The 25,663-nt window shown below is 44.3% G+C and overlaps 1 protein-coding gene across 1 annotated transcript; it reads right to left on the bottom strand.

Annotated features, from left to right (window-relative positions):
* Window positions 1-9,433: 9,433 nt before the first annotated feature.
* tcn2 (transcobalamin II) lies at window positions 9,434-25,600 on the bottom strand. Its single transcript, XM_029637939.2, has 10 exons — window positions 25,520-25,600; window positions 25,208-25,275; window positions 13,303-13,495; window positions 12,882-13,051; window positions 12,595-12,747; window positions 12,270-12,439; window positions 10,688-10,862; window positions 10,400-10,580; window positions 10,066-10,184; window positions 9,434-9,877 (listed from the first exon to the last, which is right to left on the bottom strand). Exons 2-10 carry the CDS (start codon window positions 25,263-25,265, stop codon window positions 9,816-9,818), a joined length of 1,281 nt encoding a protein of 426 aa, XP_029493799.2. The 5' UTR covers window positions 25,266-25,275; window positions 25,520-25,600; the 3' UTR covers window positions 9,434-9,815.
* Window positions 25,601-25,663: the final 63 nt, after the last annotated feature.

Below are 25,663 nucleotides of genomic sequence, written 5' to 3' on the forward strand. Positions count from 1 at the left end.
GTTTGATGAACAGTTGTTGTTGCAGCAAGATAGGCACTCAATGCCCTAACTGGGCAGAGTGTATGCAAGTCACAACTCTCCTGTGAGGAGTGGGGAAGAGGGTGAAATGCCGCTATGATTAAGGTCTGGTTAGCATGTTAGAATGAAAGCACCTTAGGTAAGAATGCTGGATTTGGCCGAAGCACTGCTTAAGATCCATCTTCTGCTGGTCAGGCATGAAGGATGGGTAGAAAGTTCATGTAATTCTCCAACAGGCTTTGCTGAAACAACAGCCAATAAAAAGGTAGTCTTGACTGAGAGATCACATAGCTCAAGTGAAGACAGGCTCAAATGGTGATCGTAGGACTACATATATCTCCCATGAGGGTACTGAAGGAGCCGTGGGAGTCTGTAGCCTGCAGGCACCTTGCGTTCTTTGCTTGGGAGCTGAACATGCTCAAGCGGCTGCACAGGGTATCAGCTCTTAAACTCACTGTCAGAAATTCTAACCAAGAGCATTAAAATCTCCACTTGCGCTTTGGGGCGGAGCCTCAGGATTCTCATCAGATGAGTCTGCCACACAGCTCAATGATCATTCCAAACTCTTTACGTCTAATGACGGGTCTCCCTCCCCTCGTGATCCACCGCCCAATAAACACCATCGCTCACCTACTGCCAATGGCGTCCACATCCAAGTTTGATTATTTCAGTTCTTCAAAGACCGATATCCATCCCTTTTTCAAAGACTTTGTGCATGAGTTCCAATGCACTTAGAGCACGCCAAATGACAGAACCCCTGCCATGATCGAAAAAGCCTTGGTTTCATGCATGTCAACATCAGAAGCCTCATCCCTAAGTTTGTTTTACTCACTGCTTTAGCACACTCTGCTAACCATTTTACATTACATTTACATTACATTTAAGTCATTTAGCAGACGCTCTTATCCAGAGCGACTTACAAATTGGTGCTTTCACCTTATGACATCCAGTGGAACAGCCACTTTACAATAGTGCATCTAGGTCTTTTAAGGGGGGGGGGAGGAGGATTACTTTATCCTATCCTAGGTATTCCTTAAAGAGGTGGGGTTTCAGGTGTCTCCGGAAGGTGGTGATTGACTCCGCTGTCCTGGCGTCGTGAGGGAGTTTGTTCCACCATTGGGGGGCCAGAGCAGCGAACAGTTTTGACTGGGCTGAGCGGGAACTGTACTTCCTCAGTGGTAGGGAGGCGAGCAGGCCAGAGGTGGATGAACGCAGTGCCCTTGTTTGGGTGTAGGGCCTGATCAGAGCCTGGAGGTAGTGAGGTGCCGTTCCCCTCACAGCTCCGTAGGCAAGCACCATGGTCTTGTAGCGGATGCGAGCTTCAACTGGAAGCCAGTGGAGAGAGCGGAGGAGCGGGGTGACGTGAGAGAACTTGGGAAGGTTGAACACCAGACGGGCTGCGGCGTTCTGGATGAGTTGTAGGGGTTTAATGGCACAGGCAGGGAGCCCAGCCAACAGCGAGTTGCAGTAATCCAGACGGGAGATGACAAGTGCCTGGATTAGGACCTGCGCCGCTTCCTGTGTGAGGCAGGGTCGTACTCTGCGGATGTTGTAGAGCATGAACCTACAGGAACGGGCCACCGCCTTGATGTTATTTGAGAACGACAGGGTGTTGTCCAGGATCACGCCAAGGTTCTTAGCGCTCTGGGACGAGGACACAATGGAGTTGTCAACCGTGATGGCGAGATCATGGAACGGGCAGTCCTTCCCGGGAGGAAGAGCAGCTCCGTCTTGCCGAGGTTCAGCTTGAGGTGATGATCCGTCATCCACACTGATATGTCTGCCAGACATGCAGAGATGCGATTCGCCACCTGGTCGTCAGAAGGGGAAAGGAGAAGATTAATTGTGTGTCGTCTGCATAGCAATGATAGGAGAGACCATGTGAGGTTATGACAGAGCCAAGTGACTTGGTGTATAGCGAGAATAGGAGAGGGCCTAGAACAGAGCCCTGGGGGACACCAGTGGTGAGAGCATGTGGTGAGGAGACGGATTCTCGCCACGCCACCTGGTAGGAGCGACCTGTCAGGTAGGACGCAATCCAAGCGTGGGCCGCGCCGGAGATGCCCAACTCGGAGAGGGTGGAGAGGAGGATCTGATGGTTCACAGTATCGAAGGCAGCCGATAGGTCTAGAAGGATGAGAGCAGAGGAGAGAGAGTTAGCTTTAGCAGTGCGGAGCGCCTCCGTGATACAGAGAAGAGCAGTCTCAGTTGAATGACTAGTCTTGAAACCTGACTGATTTGGATCAAGAAGGTCATTCTGAGAGAGATAGCGGGAGAGCTGGCCAAGGACGGCACGTTCAAGAGTTTTGGAGAGAAAAGAAAGAAGGGATACTGGTCTGTAGTTGTTGACATCGGAGGGATCGAGTGTAGGTTTTTTCAGAAGGGGTGCAACTCTCGCTCTCTTGAAGACGGGAGGGACGTAGCCAGCGGTCAGGGATGAGTTGATGAGCGAGGTGAGGTAAGGGAGAAGGTCACCGGAGATGGTCTGGAGAAGAGAGGAGGGGATAGGGTCAAGCGGGCAGGTTGTTGGGCGGCCGGCCGTCACAAGACGCGAGATGTCATCTGGAGAGAGAGGGGAGAAAGAGGTCAGAGCACAGGGTAGGGCAGTGTGAGCAGAACCACCCTGATGTCCTTGCCGTGTCTGAATCCTGGCTCAGGAAGGCCACCAAAAATTCAGAGATTTCCATACCCAACTATAACATCTTCCGTCAAGATAGAACTGCCAAAGGGGGAGGAGTTGCAGTCTACTGCAGAGATAGCCTGCAAAGTAATGTCATACTTTCCAGGTCCATACCCAAACAGTTCGAACTACTAATTTTGAAAATTACTCTCTCCAGAAATAAGTCTCTCACTGTTGCCGCCTGCTACCGACCCCCCTCAGCTCCCAGCTGTGCGCTGGACACCATTTGTGAATTGATCGCCCCCCATCTAGCTTCAGAGTTTGTTCTGTTAGGTGACCTAAACTGGGATATGCTTAACACCCCGGCAGTCCTACAATCTAAGCTAGATGCCCTCAATCTCACACAAATCATCAAGGAACCCACCAGGTACAACCCTAACTCTGTAAACAAGGGCACCCTCTTAGATGTCATCCTGACCAACTGGCCCTCCAAATACACCTCCACTGTCTTCAACCAGGATCTCAGCGATCACTGCCTCATTGCCTGTATCCGCTACGGAGCCGCAGTCAAATGACCACCCCTCATCACTGTCAAACGCTCCCTAAAACACTTCTGTGAGCAGGCCTTTCTAATCGACCTGGCCCGGGTATCCTGGAAGGACATTGACCTCATCCCATCAGTTGAAGATGCCTGGTCATTCTTTAAAAGTAACTTCCTCACCATTTTAGATAAGCATGCTCCGTTCAAAAAATGCAGAACTAAGAACAGATACAGCCCTTGGTTCACTCCAGACCTGACTGCCCTCGACCAGCACAAAAACATCCTGTGGCGGACTGCAATAGCATCGAATAGTCCCCGTGATATGCAACTGTTCAGGGAAGTCAGGAACCAATACACGCAGTCAGTCAGGAAAGCTAAGGCCAGCTTCTTCAGGCAGAAGTTTGCATCCTGTAGCTCCAACTCCAAAAAGTTCTGGGACACTGTGAAGTCCATGGAGAACAAGAGCACCTCCTCCCAGCTGCCCACTGCACTGAGGCTAGGTAACACAGTCACCACCGATAAATCCATGATTATCGAAAACTTCAATAAGCATTTCTCAACGGCTGGCCATGCCTTCCGCCTGGCTACTCCAACCTCGGCCAACAGCTCCGCCCCGCAGCTCCTCGCCCAAGCCTCTCCAGGTTCTCCTTTACCCAAATCCAGATAGCAGATGTTCTGAAAGAGCTGCAAAACCTGGACCCGTACAAATCAGCTGGGCTTGACAATCTGGACCCTCTATTTCTGAAACTATCCGCCGCCATTGTCGCAACCCCTATTACCAGCCTGTTCAACCTCTCTTTCATATTGTCTGAGATCCCCAAGGATTGGAAAGCTGCCGCAGTCATCCCCCTCTTCAAAGGGGGAGACATCCTGGACCCAAACTGTTACAGACCTATATCCATCCTGCCCTGCCTATCTAAGGTCTTCGAAAGCCAAGTCAACAAACAGGTCACTGACCATCTCGAATCCCACCGTACCTTCTCCGAGCCGGTCACGGGTGCACCTCAGCCACACTCAAGGTACTAAACGATATCATAACCGCCATCGATAAAAGACAGTACTGTGCAGCTGTCTTCATCGACCTTGCCAAGGCTTGCGACTCTGTCAATCACCATATTCTTATCGGCAGACTCAGTAGCCTCGGTTTTTCGGATGACTGCCTTGCCTGGTTCACCAATTACTTTGCAGACAGAGTTCAGTGTGTCAAATCGGAGGGCATGCTGTCCGGTCCTCTGGCAGTCTCTATGGGGGTGCCACAGGGTTCAATTCTCGGGCCGACTCTTTTCTCTGTATATATCAATGATGTTGCTCTTGCTGCGGGCGATTCCCTGATCCACCTCTACGCAGACGACACCATTCTATATACTTTCGGCCCGTCATTGGACACTGTGCTATCTAACCTCCAAACGAGCTTCAATGCCATACAGCACTCCTTCCGTGGCCTCCAACTGCTCTTAAACGCTAGTAAAACCAAAAGCATGCTTTTCAACCGATCGCTGCCTGCACCCGCATGCCCGACTAGCATCACCACCCTGGATGGTTCCGACCTTGAATATGTGGACATCTATAAGTACCTAGGTGTCTGGCTAGACTGCAAACTCTCCTTCCAGACTCATATCAAATATCTCCAATCGAAAATCAAATCAAGAGTCGGCTTTCTATTCCGCAACAAAGCCTCCTTCACTCACGCCGCCAAGCTTACCCTAGTAAAACTGACTATCCTACCGATCCTCGACTTCGGCGATGTCATCTACAAAATGGCTTCCAACACTCTACTCAGCAAACTGGATGCAGTCTATCACAATGCCATCCGTTTTGTCACTAAAGCACCTTATACCACCCACCACTGCGACTTGTATGCTCTAGTCGGCTGGCCCTCGCTACATATTTGTCGCCAGACCCACCGCCTTTCGTTCCAGTACTCTGCTGCCTGTGACTGGAACAAATTGCAAAAATCGCTGAAGTTGGAGACTTTTATCTCCCTCACCAACTTCAAACATCAGCTATCTGAGCAGCTAACCAATCGCTGCAGATGTACATAGTCTATTGGTAAATAGCCCACCCATTTTCACCTACCTCATCCCCATACTGTTTTTATTTATTTACTTTTCTGCTCTTTTGCACACCAATATCTCTACCTGTACATGACCATCTGATCATTTATCACTCCAGTGTTAATCTGCAAAATTGTAATTATTCGCCTACCTCCTCATGCCTTTTGCACACATTGTATATAGACTCCCCCTTTTTTTCTACTGTGTTATTGACTTGTTAATTGTTTACTCCATGTGTAACTCTGTGTTGTCTGTTCACACTGCTATGCTTTATCTTGGCCAGGTCGCAGTTGCAAATGAGAACTTGTTCTCAACTAGCCTACCTGGTTAAATAAAGGTGAAATAAAAAATAAATTTAAAAAATGCCAAGCATACGCACTCGCTTGGCTACGGTTCATGGTGCAGAGGAGGTTAGTTTTGTATGGACAAATCATTTGCTTCGCTTGTTCTGCCTGCTTCTCTCTGTCACAGTTCAGACCCTGCCTAACAAACAATACAGGGCATCTGATGGCTTCCTACACAGGACAGAGGACAGCACTGCTTCAGCCGCTAGGCTTAGGAATTCAGCCATGATACTGGCCTTCTATCAGAAGGAACTGCAGGAACACCTCTCCGCAAACTATGATGCTGAGACCATGAAATAACTGTCTACAGTAAGAGACCTGCTCATCCAATGCCTTCAGGGCAATGCTCAGATGGTTGGGAAATATTTGGCAACACTGTGTGGTGTGCATGCCACCTATGGTTAGCACAGTCCAAACTCTCTGACAAAGAGAACGTTCCACTCCTAGGTGTACCCATATCACCTGGCCAGATATTTGGCCCAGCAGTGGCCCACTTCCTCCAAGTGTCTAAGGTGGACAGAGAAGCACAGATGGAGCTTCAGCGCCTCATTCCAAGGCCTAGAATGCATCACCCAGCAAACCATTACTCCCATCCCAAGGCCCCAACTGGGATGTCAAGAAACGAGGCTCCGACTATCGCTGCACCTGCTGAGGAGTAGAGGAACAGACAATCTCAGCCCTACCGAAGAGGTGGAGCTGCAGCATCGCCCTAGAGGTAGAGGTGCATCATAGGCATGCCAAGTCCCCTCTGCACCACAGCATGCATTCTCAGTCCTGATGGGACTAATTCTCTAGCGCAACACCATTTCCTTGAGCACCACCTTTCCAGCAGGAAAAGGTCAATGGCCAACAAATGGGTGTTTTGTCAACGACCCCACACTTCAGGTGTGTCTTGAATACAACAGCTCGCAACCCTGTTAAAAAGCATACTGTGGGTTCAATTCAATCTATTTTCTGTTGCCAAAAAAGTGCGGAGGCCTCCGTCCGATCCTGGACCTAAGATGCCTGAATTGTCATCTCCCTTCAAAATGCTGACATTCAAAACCATCATTCAGTCAGTACAAACAGGCAATTGGACCTGAAAGACGCATACTTTCATATCTCCATTCTACCAGCACACAGAAAAGACCTGATATTCACCTTCAAAAAAACATGTTTTTAAGTTTCGAGTGAATAAGCACAGCTAGCCCCCCTTCAGGCCAGGGTCCTGAACTACATAGACGATGTGCAGGGTCACGAAGCCAAGCTTTGGTACACACATCCATGGCGTCATTTGGGAGTTGGGACTAACGATGGACTGAGAACTGAGAAAACAGGTGACATCGCAAGAGAGTCAGAGTCTCCTAGGCCTCCTAGCTGCTGCAGTCGATGATGTACCGTTGGGCTCCACATGTGGCCAATACAGCACTGGTACAACAGACACAATCTATGTCCCAGGAGGGACAAACACAAAAAGCAGACAATTTCAATGAGTTGCTGGAGAGCAATAAAATGGTGGCGCCTAGCATTTCAAACTCCCAGTACAGTTCCGGGGTGACTTTGACCACAGACGCCTCCCTACAGAGATGGGGAGCAGTCTTGAACCAGTAAGGGGTCCATGGTATTTGATCAGCACCATGGACAACAGCTCACATCAACGTAAAGGCAATTCACGTTGCACTCTGGCACTTGCTCCCAGTACTGAGAGGACAACGTACTGATACGGACAGACAACACAACCGTGGTTGCACACATCAACCACCAGGGTGGACGGAGGTTAATGGCACTGCACCAGATAGCAAGGGAGCTACTGCTTTCGACAAACAGACACCTTACATCCCTCAGAGCAATAGACCAGCCGGGGGTGGAGAATCATGCAGCAGACCTCTCCAGAGGAGGCCCTTTTACTTCAGACTGGAGATGATCTGGGTGCAATTCATAAGGGCCATCTCTGATCTGTTCGCATCGCAAGACTCAACCCATTGTCCTATGTGGTTCTCTGTAAATGTTCCAGCAGGCCCACTCAGGGTTGATGGCCTAACACATAGATGGCCAAGTAGGCTGCTGTATGCATTTCCACCAATTCCTTTTCTCCTTCAGGTCTTGAGGAAAATCAGTCTTGAGAGCACATCAGTTCTACTTGTTGCTCCATGTTGGCCACAGCTTCACTGGTTTTCAGACCTTATAGAGCTGAATACCTCCCAACCATGGGGACTCCCTCTTCGAGTAGACCTCCTGTCACAAGTGAGCGGCAAGCTTTAGCACGCCAAACCCAGCAAACTGACGTTGTTGGTGTGGCCCCTGAACGTGACCGCCTTGTAGCCGCAGGTCTATCCTCCTTGGTAATTGTTACAATTCTTTCTGATGAAGACAGCTTGTCTGTCGCAATGTTAGTTATTAGGTTATTGCATCTGAGCTCCTAGAGTGTGCAGCTCTCCTTTAATTTTTCAAGTGTTCTACTCTGCAAGCCAGCACCTCGCCTAAATAGGTGTGCGTTTCTTTCGTCTCTAGATTGTTACAATTCGGGCAGCCATGGCATCCTCTACGCGCACCCTCTATTCCTACAAGTGGAATGTGTTCAGGAAGTGGTTTGTCGACCATCGCCATCTTCCTGCCCAATATCTGTCATTTTGACTTTCCTCCCCAAGCTTTTATGGCTGCAGGGAAGTCCCCACCTACAGGAAAAGTATATATGGCAGCTATCTCTGTGGATCATGACATTGCAGGTGCATCACCAGGGGCACACCCTCTAATCGCAGGCTACAGCCCCCCAAGGCTCCTTCAGTACCCTCATGTGAGTTAAATGTTGTCCTACGATCACTTATGAGTCCACCATTTGAGCCCCTGTCTTCACCTGAGCTATGTGAGCTCTCAGTCATGACTGCCTTCCATAGAGAAGGCTATTGTTTCAGCCAAGCATTTGGGAGAATTACATGCACTTTCTACTCATCCTTCATGCCTCAGTATAGCAGAAGATGGATTTAAGGCAGTGCTTTGGCAAATTCCAGCATTCTTAACTAAAGGTGCTTTCATTAGGTGAGCTATTAAAAAATGTCTGCGTGCATATTGCATCTTTAAGGTTAAGCATAGGGTTTAGCAGGGTTTAGCAGTGTGGTTCAGTTAAGCGTTAAGGTTAGGGTTAAAATCTGATTTTAAGAAGATACATTGTAGAAATAGGCAGGGTTTATGTGGCTGTGGTGACAACCCTCATCTGACAATTGCTTGCCAACAGAGGATGTTTTGGGTCGTCACTAGTTACCACAGCCACAAATACACAGCCACATGATTTGTAAACAGATGTAGACTAACAGTGAAATGCTTAGTTATGGGCCTTTCCCAACAATGCAGATCAAAAAATGTATTTTAACAATAACGTGAAAAAATAAATATACAATGAGTAACGATACCTTGGTTAACTTCCCTTCTAAAAATCTGATTTTAAACTTCATGCCTAACCTTAAAACCACATCTTTGTTTTGAGTAATTTTTACAATAAAGCCTATTTTTACATTGTGTCTGTGGTAACTAGTGATGTTTTGGACAGGCAGGCCATACTGGTCGTTGGGCAGACAGTTCTTATTACACCTCATTCAGGCAGACACCTCATTTCCACTTGTCAAACCGCTTGTACAGCTTGTACATAGCTCCTGCCACCTGCTGTCAGACACCTAATCCTGGATTACAAGCTATGTGTGAAAATCAGGGGTGATGTGAGGTAATTTGACTTTAATTTCATTCTCACCTCCACTTTATCAGAATGATTTACTAATTCAAATGACTGGAGAGTAGGCTTAGCCTATTTCTTTTTTGGAAACAATGGCCACCCCAACCCTTAATACTATACTGCTAAAATGAAGAAATAAAGCAGACAAATATAGCCAAAGGTTTATCTTGTTTATTCAAATGCAAAATGTTTAAACCATACATTAAAACAAACAAAAAAAGTATGAAATGTTAAGTATAAAAAAGGCAATTATATTCTCTATAAATGTTCATTCATAATGTGTTTTTAATCCATAGAGGTAAAAGTAAAGAAAGTCATGAGTCTCTGCTAAAATTAACTATTCATATTCACTGGGGAAATGAATCAAGTCCATAAAAGTTGTTGCAAACCTTTGAGCTAAGATCTCTACAATTTTTCTACCCCAAAATATCCTAGTACATGACACTACAAATCACATTATTGAGCTGGATTGCTTTCACATCAGATAACTTGACATGACACCTTTTCAATCACTGTGCTTCAAGCATCTTGATTCTCAGTAGCTGGTGTTTTCGATGGTGATCTGTTGGGCCGTCTCAATCTTGAAGTCTTTGATACCTAATGAGAGAAACCAAATCATTGTTTGATTTCCTTCCTACTGTGACTAAATATCAATGTTTGGATGAATGCAATTAAGACATTAATTGTATTGTTGAGCAATAACTAGTAACGACATAGGAACGTTGTGCATTTTGCATGTACATTTGTGTATGTGTTTCCTATGCCATATAACCCTCTGTTCTCACCTTGGCTGAGAGTGTTGCCGTCTGACGAGAGGCGCCAGTATCTACGGTCGGTCTGTCGAGCCCGTTCCCCATTCACCACGCTCAGGAAGGGTCCCCACAGGCTGGGCTCCTTCTCAAACCTGCAGTGTAGGCAGAGGACGGAGCAAGGAGGAGAGTTCATCATGTTAAACTTGTGACATGACACTAAGCTATTCACCACTACACTGCGAAGTTCTACAACATTTTCTGAGTTGTAGCAATGTAAATAAGACAAATTAGCTCTCCAAAAAGTATCAATTTGGAACTTGATTAACATATCAACCAAAATAACTATAAAAGCGCCCCATTAACTCACGTGAAGCCAATGTTCTTCTTTTGAAGGAGTTCAAGGGCATAAACCAACAAGGTGCCCGTTGGCACATCAACAGAATAGACATCAGGAGCCCCATGTGATTTGACCACCTCCAACTTCAGGGCTACTTTGGTATTGCTCTGTAACACCCTCACTGGCTTCCTGGCCTCCAGGACCAGGCTGTCTGTAGAGGAAACCCCAACCAAGCAGAGGCAGTAAGTAAGAGTGAGGAGGATCACACCTCTAAAACAGATTGACCACTGTTGGGTTTGATGATAACGCAGCACTTGCCATCCTCATTGCGGCACTGCTTGCCCTTGACTTGCAGATAGGTCTTTTGCTGGAGGGCAGGCAGAGTTTGGGACATGGCCATGGGGTTGAGATATGTTCCCTTCCTCACATCTGACCTCATGGCCTCCATTGAGGTAGAACACTCCTGCACCTGGCTGCCCATAGCCAGCAGGGCCTGGGACACAGGGACACACCATGTTATTCCCATGGGAAATGTTTATATTGCTCCAATCAGAAATGTATGTAAACGCTGCACAGGTTAATATACAGTGCCTTAGAAAAGTATTCAGATCCCTTGACTTTTTCCAAATTGAGTTACGTTAGTCTTATTCTAAAATTGGTTAAATAAAAAATCCTCAGCAATCTACACACAATACCCCATAATGACAAAGCAAAAAAACAAGTTTAGAAATTTTAGCAAATTAAAACAGGTACCTTATTTACATAAGTATTCAGACCCTTTGCTATGGGACTCGAAATTGAGCTCAGGTGCATCCTGTTTCCGCAACTTCATTGGAGTCCACCTGTGACCACCAAGACTCTTCCTAGAGCTGGCCGCCCGACCAAATTGAGCAATTGGGGGAAAAGGGCCTTGGTCAGGGAGGTGACCAAGAACCCGATGGTCACTGACAGAGTTCTAGTGTTCCTCTGTGGAGATGGGAGAACCTTCCAGAAGGACAACCATATCTCCACCAATCAGGTCTTCATGGTAGAGTGGGCAGGCAGAAGCCTCTCCTCAGTAAAAGGCAGGACAGCCCACTTGGAGATTGCCAAAAGGCACCTAAAGACTCAGACCATGAGAAACAAGATTCTCTGTTCTGATGAAACCAAGATTGAACTCTTTGGCCTGAATGCCAATCGTCACATCTGGAAGAAACCTGGCACCATCCCTACGGTGAAGCATGGTGGTGGCAGCATCATTCTGTGGGAACGTTTTTCAGCGGCAGGGACTGGGAAACTAGTCAGGATCAAAGCAAAGATGAACAGAGTAAAGTACAGAGAGATCCTTGATGAAAACCTGCTCCAGAGCCCCCAGGACCTCAGACTGGGGCAAAGGTTCACCTTCCAACAGGACAACGACCCTAAGCTCACAGCCAAGACAACGCAGGAGTGTTTTCAGTGCAAATCTCTGAATGTCCCTTGAGTGGCCCAGCCAGAGCCTGGACTTAACCTGATCGAACATCTCTGGAGAGACCTGAAAATAGCTGTGCAACAACGGTCCCCATCCAACCTGACAGAGCTTGAAAGGATCTGCAGAGAAAATGAGTGAAACTCCCCAAATACAACTCCCCAAGCTTGTAGCGTCATACCCTAGAAGGTGCTTCAACAAAGTATTAAGTAAAGGGTCTGAATACTTATGTAAATGTGATATTTTTTTGTTATTATAAATTAGCAAAAATGGTCTTAACCTGGTTTTGCTTTGTCTTTATAGGGTATTGTATGTAGATTCATGAGGGGGGAAAAAATGATTTAATACATTTTAGAATAAGGCTGTAATGTAACAAAACGTGGAAAAACTCAAGGGGTCTGAATACTTTCCAAAGGCACTGTAGGCGGGGGGGGGGAGTGACCCAGTCCTTACCTGCACTGCCAGGCCTGTGCTGAACTCATTGCCCATGTGACCATCAGCCCGCCGGGAGTCCAGTAGCTTCTGCTTGATGACGCCCAGGGCCTTGTCAAGAGCCGCATCCTGCACCTGAGTGTAAGACTCCTTCAGGCACTGTAGGGCCATTCCAGCCATGGCAAACGTGTCTAAAGCAAGACAGAGGGGATGAAGCAAGGGTTTAGCATGAAATCACCTATAGAGAATATGGTTGGAGGGAGCCAGTGTGAGGAAATACATTTTAACTATAGGAAAGCAGAATCGGAGTTTGGAGATGCTCCTGGTTTTCCTTGGTCATACTTACCGATGCAATCGGAGTCTCCATGTTTGATATGTCCATGGTCTACAGCCCCAATGAGCTTCTTGCTGACGTGAGAGTTGACTCTAACTCCACTCACACACAGTGCCAGCACGCCTAGAGAGTACTGGTAGTAATTTGTCAGAGGACGGTGACTGACTGCAGGAAAGAAAGACAAACACAAATACATATCAGAGAAAATAATTCAATAGTAACAGCGACTGAGAACAAATAAAGTATATAGAGCATTAAGAAAGATGGTAAGGGTCAGGCGGAGGAATGAGGAGGCTTACAGGTGATGTGCTCTTTCTCTAGTGCCATCTGTCTCTTGAGATGAGTCAGCAGGGTCTCACTCCTCTGGTTGACTGTGAAGGTCAGGGTGTTGAGATCATAGCAGGAGGCCTTTAGGGCCAGAGTGTAAAGGGCCAGGAGACCCACCACTGGCTGGCTATTAGCCAGAGAGCTGAGAGCAGAGGATATAGGGTAAGGGGGAGACACAGGAGAGTTGTGATGGGTAAACAAACTTCAATATAATCTCAAACGTATCAATTGTAAATACAGAACCAGAAACTGGATACAAATGCACTGCAGGTAGTTTTGAAGCCATTGACTACATAAAAGGACATTTGCACAACTAGGTCATTATCAAGCATGAAATACACAATGACATCTAGAAATGTGCAATAAAAGGGCTTTATAAATATGACCTTTTACCTCTCAATGTCATTGTGTAAATCTGTTTTGAGTGCATTCAGGTGATCACTCTCCTTGCCAAGGTTGTGGAGAGTAGACAGACGCAGGGACAGGTGCACACTCGGATTAGGGGATGTTTCCTGGTCCTCCAGAGAACGCAGCAGCTTCTTATTGAGTGAGAGGAGCAGCTCACTATGTTCCGATCCTACAGGATCTGGACACATAATATGGGTTGAAGCAACAACAGTAGTACATTATAACAAAAGTACAAGATGAATAACTTGCACAAGGATAACTTCCAATGTTACCAAAGATATGTTCAGAGATGTGACTAATAAACCTACAGTAAGATTACAAAAGCCCAGCTGTGTGCTAACTGAGACGATATAAATATAGTATCCTCAGAGTCTAATCTAGGTCAAAGCATTGCACAACCAGTGTTTCCTGTGCTGGATCAGCAATCATATGAAAAAGCAAAGACATCAGCAACGTAGTAACCACATTAATTTTCACAAGGCAGCCAATGTGTCCTTAAGCATGACTTCTCCAATCAGTGTTTCAGCAATCATACACAAAGAAAAGCAAAGACATCAGCAACTTAATGACAAAATGAATTTCACAAGGCGGCCAATTTGCGTCGTTAAGCATGACTTCTCCCAATGTCACCTTGATGTAACTGACTCATACTAGGACAAAGTACAGGCTTCTCATAGTCAGTCTAACCTGGTCACTGTGATCCTAGTGCCAGTGGGGTTTCCCAGGAGCTAACAATAGTATGGTGGTAGACTGATGTACTGGTAAAAATGCCTTAGCAACATGAAATCAGTTATGTGCATAAAATTACAGAACTTTAACAGATGTGGCACGACACAAGTGAGATTATTTTCATCACAGATTTGTTCAACAAGAGGGGCTGTGCATTATCTATTCAGACACATCAAACAATTAATTGCAAAATCATTGAAAAGTCCTGCAGTGGATGAAGTGGATCAACGTTTACCAACTCTTAGCCCCGACATTCCTATGCTGTCCCTTGGACAACAGGCAAGTACATTAACAGTCTGTCGCGACTGTTGAATGAAATTCCATTTGAATTTACCCTGCAGATTGTCCGTGGGGTTGCTTCTTATAATAGGACAAAAGGATATCCAAATAATATCCAAAGGAACATATTAATAAACAGACTTTCCAAACATGGGCCTGCTGCAGGTGCCTGGCATAATATAACTTCCACTCTGCTTCACATCATTTTACTACATGTAAAAATGAATAGAATTTACACTTTATTTTATAAAATGTTTAAAATGGCTAAATAATTTAACAGTATACTAGGAGTAATTGCTACTGTGATTCCTGAAATTATACTTTTGTTACATTGTTTGCTAGTTCAGCTGGTTAGCTCAGTCTTATTTACCACCAAACGTTGCTAACGCTAGCTAGCAAACCACTTAATATAAACTTGTTTTCTCAATGTATGAATACTAGTTAAGTTAGAAATGTTATGAATACAACTCCCATTTGCTGTCAACATCAGGATAGGATTTGAGAGCACTAGTTAGCTCCAAAAGTGGTTATAGCTTTGACTGGATGCTGACAGTGAATTCAGACCCGTTCAGTGGCCAGTTCAGTGTCCAGCTACACTACTAACAATTTTACCAGGTTACCGTGAAGCAATTGTAATGACAGTCTACCACCACATACCCAAGAACTTCCTGATTAGCAAGGGGTAGTCAGGGTTTCATTTCATTGTGTATTAGAAAGAGGGTTTGAGATAATTGAGAGGGGATTTCGCCAGTGGTTGAATGCGGAATTGGGCTAGTCCGAGGTTGCAACAGTAACCAAGAAGGGGGCGGGGCTTAGTGAAGGGTCATATTTATTCAACATTAGTGACACAGGGGGAGTGACGCTAGCTACGGATTTTTGTGCCGATGATGTCCAAGAGTATCGTTTAGCAAGATGGCGCCGACAGAGATGGTCGCCTAACGTCCTTAGGAAACTACGCAGTAATGTTTTTTTAATGTATTATATCTTAAAATCTTAAGTGTTATTACATACACCTGGGAAGAACTATTGGATATAAGAGCGACGTCAACTTACCAACATTAGGACCAGGAATACGACTTTCCCAAAACTGATCCTTTGTTTGGACCTCCACCCTGGACATTGGATCTAATCCCAGAGGCCGACCCAAAACGACGTTGTCGCCGCAGGAGGGGGCAGCAGGATAGCCTTGTGGTTAGAGCGTTGGACTAGTAACCGAAAGGTTTCATGTTCAAATCCCCGAGCTGACAAGGTACAAATCTGTCGTTCTGCCCCTGAACAGGCAGTTAACCCACTGTTCCTAGGCCGTCATTGAAAATAAGAATTTGTTCTTAACTTACTTGCCTAGTTAAATAAAGGTAAAAAAAATTTAAAAAATTTAAAGACTGGGCGGCCTCCTGGTCAGACTTAGAAGGCGAGCCCACCATCCACTGCTTCCGAGCATGTTACTTGCCAATGTCCAGTCTCTAAACAACAAGGTGGATGAAATTAGGGCACGAGTTGCCTTCCAGAAAAACAGAGATTGTAACATTCTCTGTTTCACGGAAACATGGCTCACTCGGGATATGTTGTCAGAGTCGGTACAGCCACCGGGTTTCTTCATGGGTCGCGCCGACAAAAACAAATCTCTCTGGTAAGAAGAAGGGCGGGTGCGTATGCCTCATGATTAACGACTCATGGTGTAATCATAACAACATACAGGAACAAGTCTTTTTGTTCACCGGACCTAGAATTCCTTACAATCAAATGCCGACCGCATTATCTCTCTTCGATTATAGTCACAACCGTGTATCCCCCCCCCCCCCCAAGCAGATACCTAGACGGCCCTGAAAGAACTCCATTGGACTCTATGTAAACTGGAAACCATATATTCTGAGGCTGCATTTATTGTAGCCTCAGGATATATTAACAAAGCTCATTTGAGAATAAGGCTACCTAAATTCTGCCAGCACATTGACTTTTGTACCCGCTCAAGCAAAAAACACTGGACCACTGCTACTCTAACTTCTGCGATGCATACAAGGCCCTCCCCCACCCTCCCTTCGGCAAATCTGACCATGACTCCATCTTTTTGCTCCCCTCCTATAGGCAGAAACTAAAACAGGAAGCGCACGTGCTTAGGTATATGCAACGCTGGTCTGACCAATCGGATTCCACGCTTCAAGATTGCTTTGATCACGTGGACTGGAATATGTTCCGGATAGCCTCAGACAATAACATTCACAGTAACATCCAGATGATGCAATCATCATCACACTGCCCTATCCCATCTGGACAAGAGGAATACCTATGTAAGAAGGCTGTTCATTGACTAAGGCTCAGCATTCAACACCATAGCACCCTCCAAACTCATCATTAAGCTTGAGACCATGGGTCTTGACCCCACCCTGTGCAACTGGGTCCTGGACTTTGACTGGCTGCCCCCAGGTGGTGAAGGTAGGATACAACATCTCCACCCCGCTGATCCTCAATACTGGGGACCCACAAGGGTGCACTCTCAGCCCTCTCCTGTACTCCCAGTTCACCCATGACTGCGTGGCCATGCACACCTCCAACTCAATCATCAAGTTTGCAGACAACACTACAGTGGTAGACTTGATTACCAACAACAACGAAACAGCCTACAGGGAGGAGGTGAGGGCCCTCAGAGTGTGGTGCCAGTAAAATAACCTCTATCTCAATGTCAACAAAACAAAGGAGATGAGCAGAGGGAGCACCCCCTCATCCACATCGACAGGACAGTAGTGGAGAAGGTGGAAAGTTAAGTTCCTCAGCATACACGTCACAGACAAACAAATGGTCCACCCACACAACATGGTTAAGAAGGTGCAACAAGCGCCAATTTGGCTTGTCACCCAAAACCCTCACAAACTTTTATAGATGCACAATCGAGAGCATCCTGTCGGGCTGTATCACCGCCTGGTAAGGGAACTGCACCGCCCTCAATCACAAGGCTCTCCAGAGGGTAGCGTGGTCTGCACAACACATCACCGGGGGCAAACTACCTGCCCTCCAGGACACCTACAGCACCCGATGTCACAGGAAGGCCAAAAATATAATCAAAGGACAACAACATTTAACATTTTACATTTAAGTCATTTAGCAGACGCTCTTATCCAGAGCGACTTACAAATTGGTGCGTTCACCTTATGACATCCAGTGGAACTGCCACTTTACAATAGTGCATCTAAATCTTTTAAGGGGGGGGGGGGGGGGGGGGGTGAGAAGCCGAGCCGCTGCCTGTTCACCCCGCTATCATCCAGAAGGCGAAGTCAGTACAGGTGCATCAAAGCTGTGCCCGAGAGACTGACAAACAGCTTCTATCTGAAGGCCATCAGACTGTTAAATAGCCATCACTAACACAGAGAGGCTGCTGCCAACAGACTCAATTCACTGGCCACTTTAATAAATTGATTTAATAAAGGTATCACTAGTCTCTTTAAATAATGTTTACATATCCTACATTACTCATCTTGTGTATATACTGTATTGTGTATATACAAGCATTTCGCTACACTCGCATTAACATCTGCTAACCATGTGTATGTGACAAATAAAATTGGATTTGATTCATTTTATACCATCTATTGCATTTTGCCTATGCCGCACAGCCATCGCGCATCCATATTTATATGTACAGTTGAAGTCAGAAGTTTGCATACACTTAGGTTGGAGTCATTAAAACTCCACAAATTTCTTGTTAACAAACTATAGTTTTGACAAGTTGGTTAGGACATCTACTTTGTGCATGACACAAGTAATTATTCTGACCCAATTCCAGTGGGTCAGAAGTTTACATACACTAAGTTGACTGTGCCTTTAAACAGCTTGGAAAATTCCAGAAAATGATGTCATGGCTTTAGAAGCTTCTGATAGGCTAATTGGCATAATTTGAGTCAATTGGAGGTGTATCTGTGGATGTATTTCAAGGCCTACCTTCAAACTCAGTGCCTCTTTGCTTGACATCATGGGAACATCAAAACAAATCAGCCAAGACCTCAGACAAAAAATTGTAAACCTCCACAGGTCTGGTTCATCCTTGGGAGCAATTTCCAAACGCCTGAAGGTACCACGTTCACCTGTACAAACAATAGTATAAACACCACGGGACCACAAAGCCATCATACCGCTCAGGAAGGAGACGTGTTCTGTCTCCTAGAGATGAACGTACTTTGGTGCGAAAAGTGCAAATCAATCCCAGAACGACAGCAAAGGACCTTGTGAAGATGCTGGAGGAAACAGGTACAAAAGTATCTATATCCACAGTAAAACGGGTCCTATATCGACATAACCTGAAAGGCCGCTCAGCAAGGTAGAAGCGAATGCGCCAAAACCTCAAAAAAGCCAGACTACGGTTTGCAACTGCACATGGGGACAAAGATTGTACTTTTTGGAGAAATGTCCTCTGGTCTGATGAAACTAAAATAGAACTGTTTGGTCATAATGACCATCGTTGTGTTTGGAGGAAAAAGGGGGAGGCTTGCAAGCCGAAGAACACCATCCCAACCGTGAAGCATGGGGGTGGCAGCATCATGTTGTAGGGGTGCTTTGCTGCAGGAGGGACTGGTGCACTTCACAAAATAGATGGCATCATGAGGAGGAAAATTATGTGGATATATATATACATATATATTTTTAGTTTTTTTGTTGTTGAATTTTACCCCTTTTTCTCCCCAATTTCGTGGTATCCAACTGTTAATAGCTACTATCTTGTCTCATCACTACAACTCCCGTACGGGCTCGGGAGAGACGAAGGTTGAAAGTCATGCGTCCTCCGATACACAACCCAACTTTCCTATCTATGCTATTTTTATTCCGCCGCCAGTTTTGATCCTTTATATTGGGCAGACAGGCCAGTTCCTTACCTCCTCCCGCTGCCACCTGCCTCCTCCAATCATGATCCTTTATATTGGGCAGACAGGCCAGTTCCCAACCTCCTCCCACTGCCACCTGCCTCCTCCATTTTGGGGGGTAATACTGTAATCAATTGGTTGTATTCTTGGATTGAGCAGACCTTTCCGTACAATTCTGATAACTCCATGAAGGACAAACTCTACCATTCCAATTTACAATATCATTTAAGAACAAAATACCCTTTTCAAACATCTTTCCCATAAATACAGGTATTTTATCAACCAGCACATTTGAGTTCAGCCATAATATTTGTTCTATATTTTCAGGGGGGTGAAATTTAAAAATTGTAGCCAGCTCTGCAATGCTTGTTTGAAAAAGAGAGATACGTTTTTCAACGTATCATTTTCAATTAATCGAAAATGAGACTTGGCAATTTTTAAACAATGGATGAGCTTTTCTTAGTAATCTACTTGAGAACCATTTGGGGTTCAAATAAAACTTTTGAATGAGTGAAGCTTTTCGAGAGAGGTTTAGTGCTTTTATATTTAATCATCTCAACCCACCCAATTCATATTCATTATATAGATAGGCACGTTTTATTTTGTTTGGTTTAGTGTCCCAGATAAAGCGAAATATTTGTTGCTCATATGATTTGAAAAACAAATCATCAGGAGTAGGCAGCGCCATAAGTAAGTGAGTAAACTGAGATATGACTAAGGAGTTCATCAGGGCAACTTATAGACAGGTATTTACCTCTCCATGCTTGCAGGATCTTGTCTAAGTTTTCTATTGAAATTCATTGTGGAAAGCTTATTTCTATCTTTTGTGATATGAATACCGAGTATGTCTACTTCACCATCAGCCCATTTCTATCCTTCTTAATGTGTTTGAGCCAATCAGTTGTGTTGTGACAAGGTAGGGGTGCTATACAGAAGATAGCCCTATTTGGTAAAAGACCAAGTCCATATTATGGCAAGAACAGCTCAAATAAGCAAAGAGAAACAACAGTCCATCATTACTTTAAGTCATGAAGGTGAGTCAATAGGGAACATTTCAAGAACTTTGAAAGTTTATTCAAGTGCCGTCGCAAAAACCATCAAGCACTATGATGAAACTGTCTCTCATGAGGACTGCCACAGGAATGGAAGACTCAGAGTTACCTCTGCTGCAGAGGATAACTTCATTAGAGTTACCAGCCTCAGAAATTGCAGCCCAAATAAATGCTTCAGAGTTCAAGTAACAGACACATCTCAACATCAACTGTTCAGAGGAGACTGTGTGAATCAGGCCTTCATGGTCAAATTGCTCCAACCAGAAACCACTATTAAAAAGGACACCAATAAGAGGCTTGTTTGGGCCAAGAAACATAAGCAATGGACATTAGACCAGTGAAATTTGTCCTTTGGTCTGGAATCCAAATTTGAGATTTTTGGTTCCAACCGGAGTGTCTTTGTGAGACTCGGTGTGGGTGAACGGATGATCTCCACATGTGTATTTCCCACCGTAAAGCATGGAGGAGGTGTTATGCTGTGGGGGTGCTTTGCTGATGACACTGTCTGTGATTTATTTAGAACAAAGCACACCATCTGGTTTAGGCTTAGTGGGACTATCATTTGTTTTTCACAGGACAATGACCCAACACACCTCCAGGCTGTATAACCAAGGAGAGTCATGGAGTGCTGCATCAGATGACCTGGCCTCTAAAATCCCCCGACCTTAACCAAATTGAGATGATTTGGACCGCAGAGTGAAGGAAAAGCAGCCAACAAGTGCTCGGCTCTTGTGGGAACTCCTTCAAGACTGTTGGAAAAGCATTCCAGGTGAAGCTGGTTGAGAGAATGTAGAGTGTGCAAAGCTGTCATCAAGTCAAAGGGTGGCTATTTGAAGAAACTCATTTTGATTTGTTTAACACTTTTGGTTACTACATGATTCCATGTGTTATTTCATAGTTTGCCTTCACTATTATTCTACAATGTAGAAAATAGTACAAATAAAGAAACACGTATGTGTAGGTGTTCTAAAACTTTTAACCAGTAGTGTGTGTATATAAATATAAATAAATAAAGTGTGGCCGATGCCGCCCCTCAATCTCTGATTCTCCTCTGGGTACAATATTAAGTGCATTAGAGGCTATTTAGTGTGCTTTAAATCAAATTATTTAAAGTATAGCCTACGAAGTGCATACTCAGAAGCACAGAGCAAAGTTATATTTCTAAGAGAGCTGCTGGTATGGTGTAAATGAAACTGGGCTGCATTACATGGAGCCCTGCCCTGCTCTGCTTTTGCTGATCAAAAACATTCAGTGCTGCTTAATCAATGGCCGTGCTGTGTAGGGCTACAGTGGCAATTCAGGAGGAGAGTCAAAGGTTTCTTCCGTAAATCTTTTTATATTTTTATTAGGCCTAGTCCAAAAATTGCACCTTTGCGCAAACTAGCCCTAGCTTATGTTCTGTTTAGTTTGAGAAGGAAAGTGCAAAGATGAGGTCCGGAGGTCAACATTGATAGCTTGCTACTAGTATACTGAACAAAAATTAAAAAATGCCACAAGCAACAATTAACGATTTTACTGAGTTACAGTTCATGTAAGGAAATCAGTTAATTGAAATAAATTCAATAGGGCCTAATCTATGGATTTCACATGACTGGGCAGGGACCCACCCACTAGGGAGTCAGGCCCATCCAATCATACATTTTCCCACACAAAAGGGCTTTATTACAAACAAATACTCCTCAGTTTCATCAGCTGTCCGTCCGGGTGGCTGGTCTCAGACAACCCCGCAGGTGAAGAAGCTGGATGTGGTGGTCCTGGGCTGGCGTGGTCTGCAGTTATGGGGCTAGTTGGATATACTGCCAAATTCTCTAAATTGACGTTGGAGGTGGCTTATCGTAGATAAATTACCATTAAATTCTCTGGCAACAGCTCTGGTGTACATTCCTGCAGTCAGCAAGCCAATTGCGCACTCCCTCAACTTCAGACATCTGTGACATTGTGTTGTGTGACAAAACTGCACATTTTAGAGTGACCTTTTATTGTACCGGCACAAGGTGCACCTGTGTAACGATCATGCTGTTTAATCAGTTTATTTATATTCCACACCTGTCAGATGGATGGATCATCTTGGCAAAGGAGAACTGCTCACTAACAGGGATGTAAACACATTTGTGCACAACATGAGAGAAATAAGCATAAGCTTATTTCTGTGCATATGGAAAATGTCTGGGATCTTTTGTGAAACATGAGACCAACACTTTACATTTATATTTTTGTTCAGTATATTATTGATTTTATTAAAGTCCATATGTTTCTTGCCCATAATATATTTATCATGCCCATAATATCTTTATCAGAGTTAATGATTCGAGTAACTTAAACTGTGGTCCTGAAGCTTCAAGCAGCACAAGCAATCAGAAATGGATTGCTCATGAAAGTAGGCATAGTTCATTTAAACTGTCTTTATTTTAATTAAGCTTTACTAACAAGAGGGCTTTGTGTTGGAGCTTATTTATTCCTATTTAAGAAACAAGAGGTAGGCCTACCTGTTTGACAGATGTAAATGAGGCTATAGGCAGCTATATCCATAGATTTGTGGGTCAATTCCTCCACCCACCACGCACTCTTTAAATAGCCTACCTCCGTGTCAGTGAAGGGCTTTTAAGTTAAAACCAAGACTCGAATTGAGGGGGCATGAGAGGGTATGCCATCCTCTTTATTATTATTATTTTTAAAGCACCTGCCTACGCCTTGTTAGCTTAAGATGTTGAATAAGATAAAATGATTCCAATTATATAAAGTGATCTATAACAACGCTTTGGTCTGCGATACTTTATACTAAAAACAAGCTGTAAAATACCCGGGAAAGACATGACTCCGATGGGTTGGGTTAAGCCACAAAAGAAGAATCGCCAGCAGTTAAAGCTTGCATTTTTCTGCGTCGGCAGGCCTACTCTTTCTAGGGTGGAAAGGTAGACGCAACTTTTGAAAGAACCATGCTCAGATTCCTAATTGCGTCTCAGATTTAATTATTTGCAAACAGGGAGTTTTATTGCAGACACACACTGATTTGGCATTGGATAAATATATCACGAACACATGGGCTATGCTCTGTCCATTCTTAGCCTGTAATTCCGGTCAATTGTATGATATTAAAATATTCAGCTAATATATACTTTTACGTAGAATTGCGTGAAATGTTTTAAATATATTGTCTCGGACCTGAAAATACGATAGATGCATGCAATGCTTTTACTATAAAGGAGATATTTTCACCCACAACTATCTGACTACCAAAATTCCTGCGTTACCATGTAATGCTTACAGGACGAAGAACAGTTTCTAAAACTGCATGTCAAAGGCTTTTGTCCGCCCAAGAAGTGAGGGTAAACGGTAGGCATGTTCTCATTATTATTATTTTGGGTATAGGGGAGGGTCACTTGTTTTTTCCCCCCAAAGCGTTCAGAGAGGGTTTAGCTGAAGGGAGGGACATAATTTTCCTTTCAGAGGTTCGATTTTCTCCATGTAACCCTCATAAATAAAGTGTACTCCCTGACATACACTAGTATATCAGATTTACGTACAGAATAATACGAAAGGCTTTGAGTCCACGTTGCAACGGAATATAGCTCAGACTACATCGATTCAATACTTGGGTGTTTAATGTACTTTAAAAAACAAACACCTACCTACCGGTTTGTCCTCTGTAATTGCGTGCCTTTGTTTGCTGAAATACATTTTTTTCTTCAAATAAATGTTACTGAAATACCACCACCGACTGTTTTCTTGTTGAGATTTAACTGGCATATGCCAAAAAATAAACATTTTGTATTCACGCTGCCCTTGCCTTTGAATGAGGACTCAACTCTTTTGCCAGTTCACCTTACCCATTTTGTGAAATGAGTCCTCTTGCATTCACATTGTTATGTTGAGAAAATAACCAATATCGGTTTCCAACATTCACTCAATGCAGAAAGTGCAGGACAAGCCATTCAATCAGAATGTGTTATGGACAGCTAGATACATTTTGGAAGCTAATAGATTACAATTATTTTATCTCCATATTTTAATTAAATGCAATCAGAAGACAACTATAAACATGTACATGTTTATAGTTAACAGAATAAATAGCAATACAATAACTGCAGAATAAATAATGCTGTAATTGAAAATTGTACACCCAAGGTATGCTACTGCCCCTTTAAAGCTAGAACATATTTTGTACCCAATGTTGTGATTCTGTCCAAATGTCTTCACACACTATTCAAACCCCATAATCAATAAACAGTTTATGAAGCTGTCTATAGATTACATATTGCAAACAAAACAATTGAACTAAACTCCACAATTAGGCATTTCTGAGAGTCATTGACTCTCGCTGATCAATATCCAAAAACCAGCACACATTTCTTCCCGTGAACCTGCAGGATATTCTCTCTTGTGGCACCAACGTGAGGATTTATGGCAAGCGAAGCGGTAAGCAGTAGGCTAGTGTGTGGTGCGTGAAATGACAAACGAACCTGCGGAGAGTTGCGTTCACATTGTCCTAAAAACGGAACAGGACCGATGAATTCAAGCGAACCGAACTCAGCCCACCTTTCGAGATGGTCTCAGTTCGGTTCGCTTAATTAAGTGGCTCTTTTGAGGTGTCAGTTCCTTTTGAGTGTTTGCACTGCACACACAACAAATGTCTGAAAGGGACCAAGTGTGAAAACACCATTAGAGCAACAATCGGTGTTTGTATTTGGTTAACGTTTTATGAAAAAGTATGAGTTTCAACAAACAAAGGCATGCAACTACAGAGGATAAACATAGGTGGGCGTTTCATAAGTTATTTCTTTATATTGACCTTGAGCAAATCGATGTAATCTGAGCTACCGCAAAGCCTGGATCGGCTCCACTGGTGAAGTTCATCAGAAACTTCCTTCACCATATGGAGTAGAGTTTAGTCCGCTAGCGAAGACAGAGACTGCCAAGGAAAAGCAAATGTTCACCAATCAGGTGTTGTAATATTGTGTTTCTGGGATAAATTATAGTTACCACAGGGGTCGCTTGCAACCAGTGCCAACAGTCCACTCACAATGTACAGGGCATACATTTTGACCAACCTTAGAGAGGTAAATAAAAAATTTAAAAAGTTAATCAGTAGCCAACTAGCTATAGTGAAAAATAAGTTTCCAACCTAACTTTCGCTGAGTAAACTCAACCCCGTCCATAAATCTCTATGAACAGAGTTGCGTTTAGTCGGCTGTCCATCCCTACCCTAATTGTTGTTGATAGACAATATATGAACTAATCCTAAAATGTCACACATTATTCATCTTCTTAATGATCCAAATCTATGTCACTTACCTGTAGAGCGACCTTGTCGTGAAGACAAGAGGAGACCGCTTTCAACTTGATTTTATGTCGACATCGCTTTCATGATCGTGTCAAGTGACCTGTTGTCTCAGAAGCGCATGCTCAATCTTTTCTAGAACGTCGACGACTTTTTTT

Source organism: Oncorhynchus nerka, linkage group LG27 (genome assembly GCF_034236695.1).
Source record: "Oncorhynchus nerka isolate Pitt River linkage group LG27, Oner_Uvic_2.0, whole genome shotgun sequence".
Taxonomy (NCBI): Eukaryota; Metazoa; Chordata; class Actinopteri; order Salmoniformes; family Salmonidae; genus Oncorhynchus; species Oncorhynchus nerka.

Coding starts and splice junctions, on each gene's coding strand:
- tcn2 (XM_029637939.2), bottom strand. CDS start 25,265: ATGTATGCCCTGTACATTGTGAGTGGACTGTTGGCACTGGTTGCAAGC. Junction 12,440..12,594: donor TGGAGACTCCGATTGCATCG/GTAAGTATGACC, acceptor GTCTTGCTTTAG/ACACGTTTGCCATGGCTGGA. Junction 9,878..10,065: donor CGGCAACACTCTCAGCCAAG/GTGAGAACAGAG, acceptor TTCTCTCATTAG/GTATCAAAGACTTCAAGATT.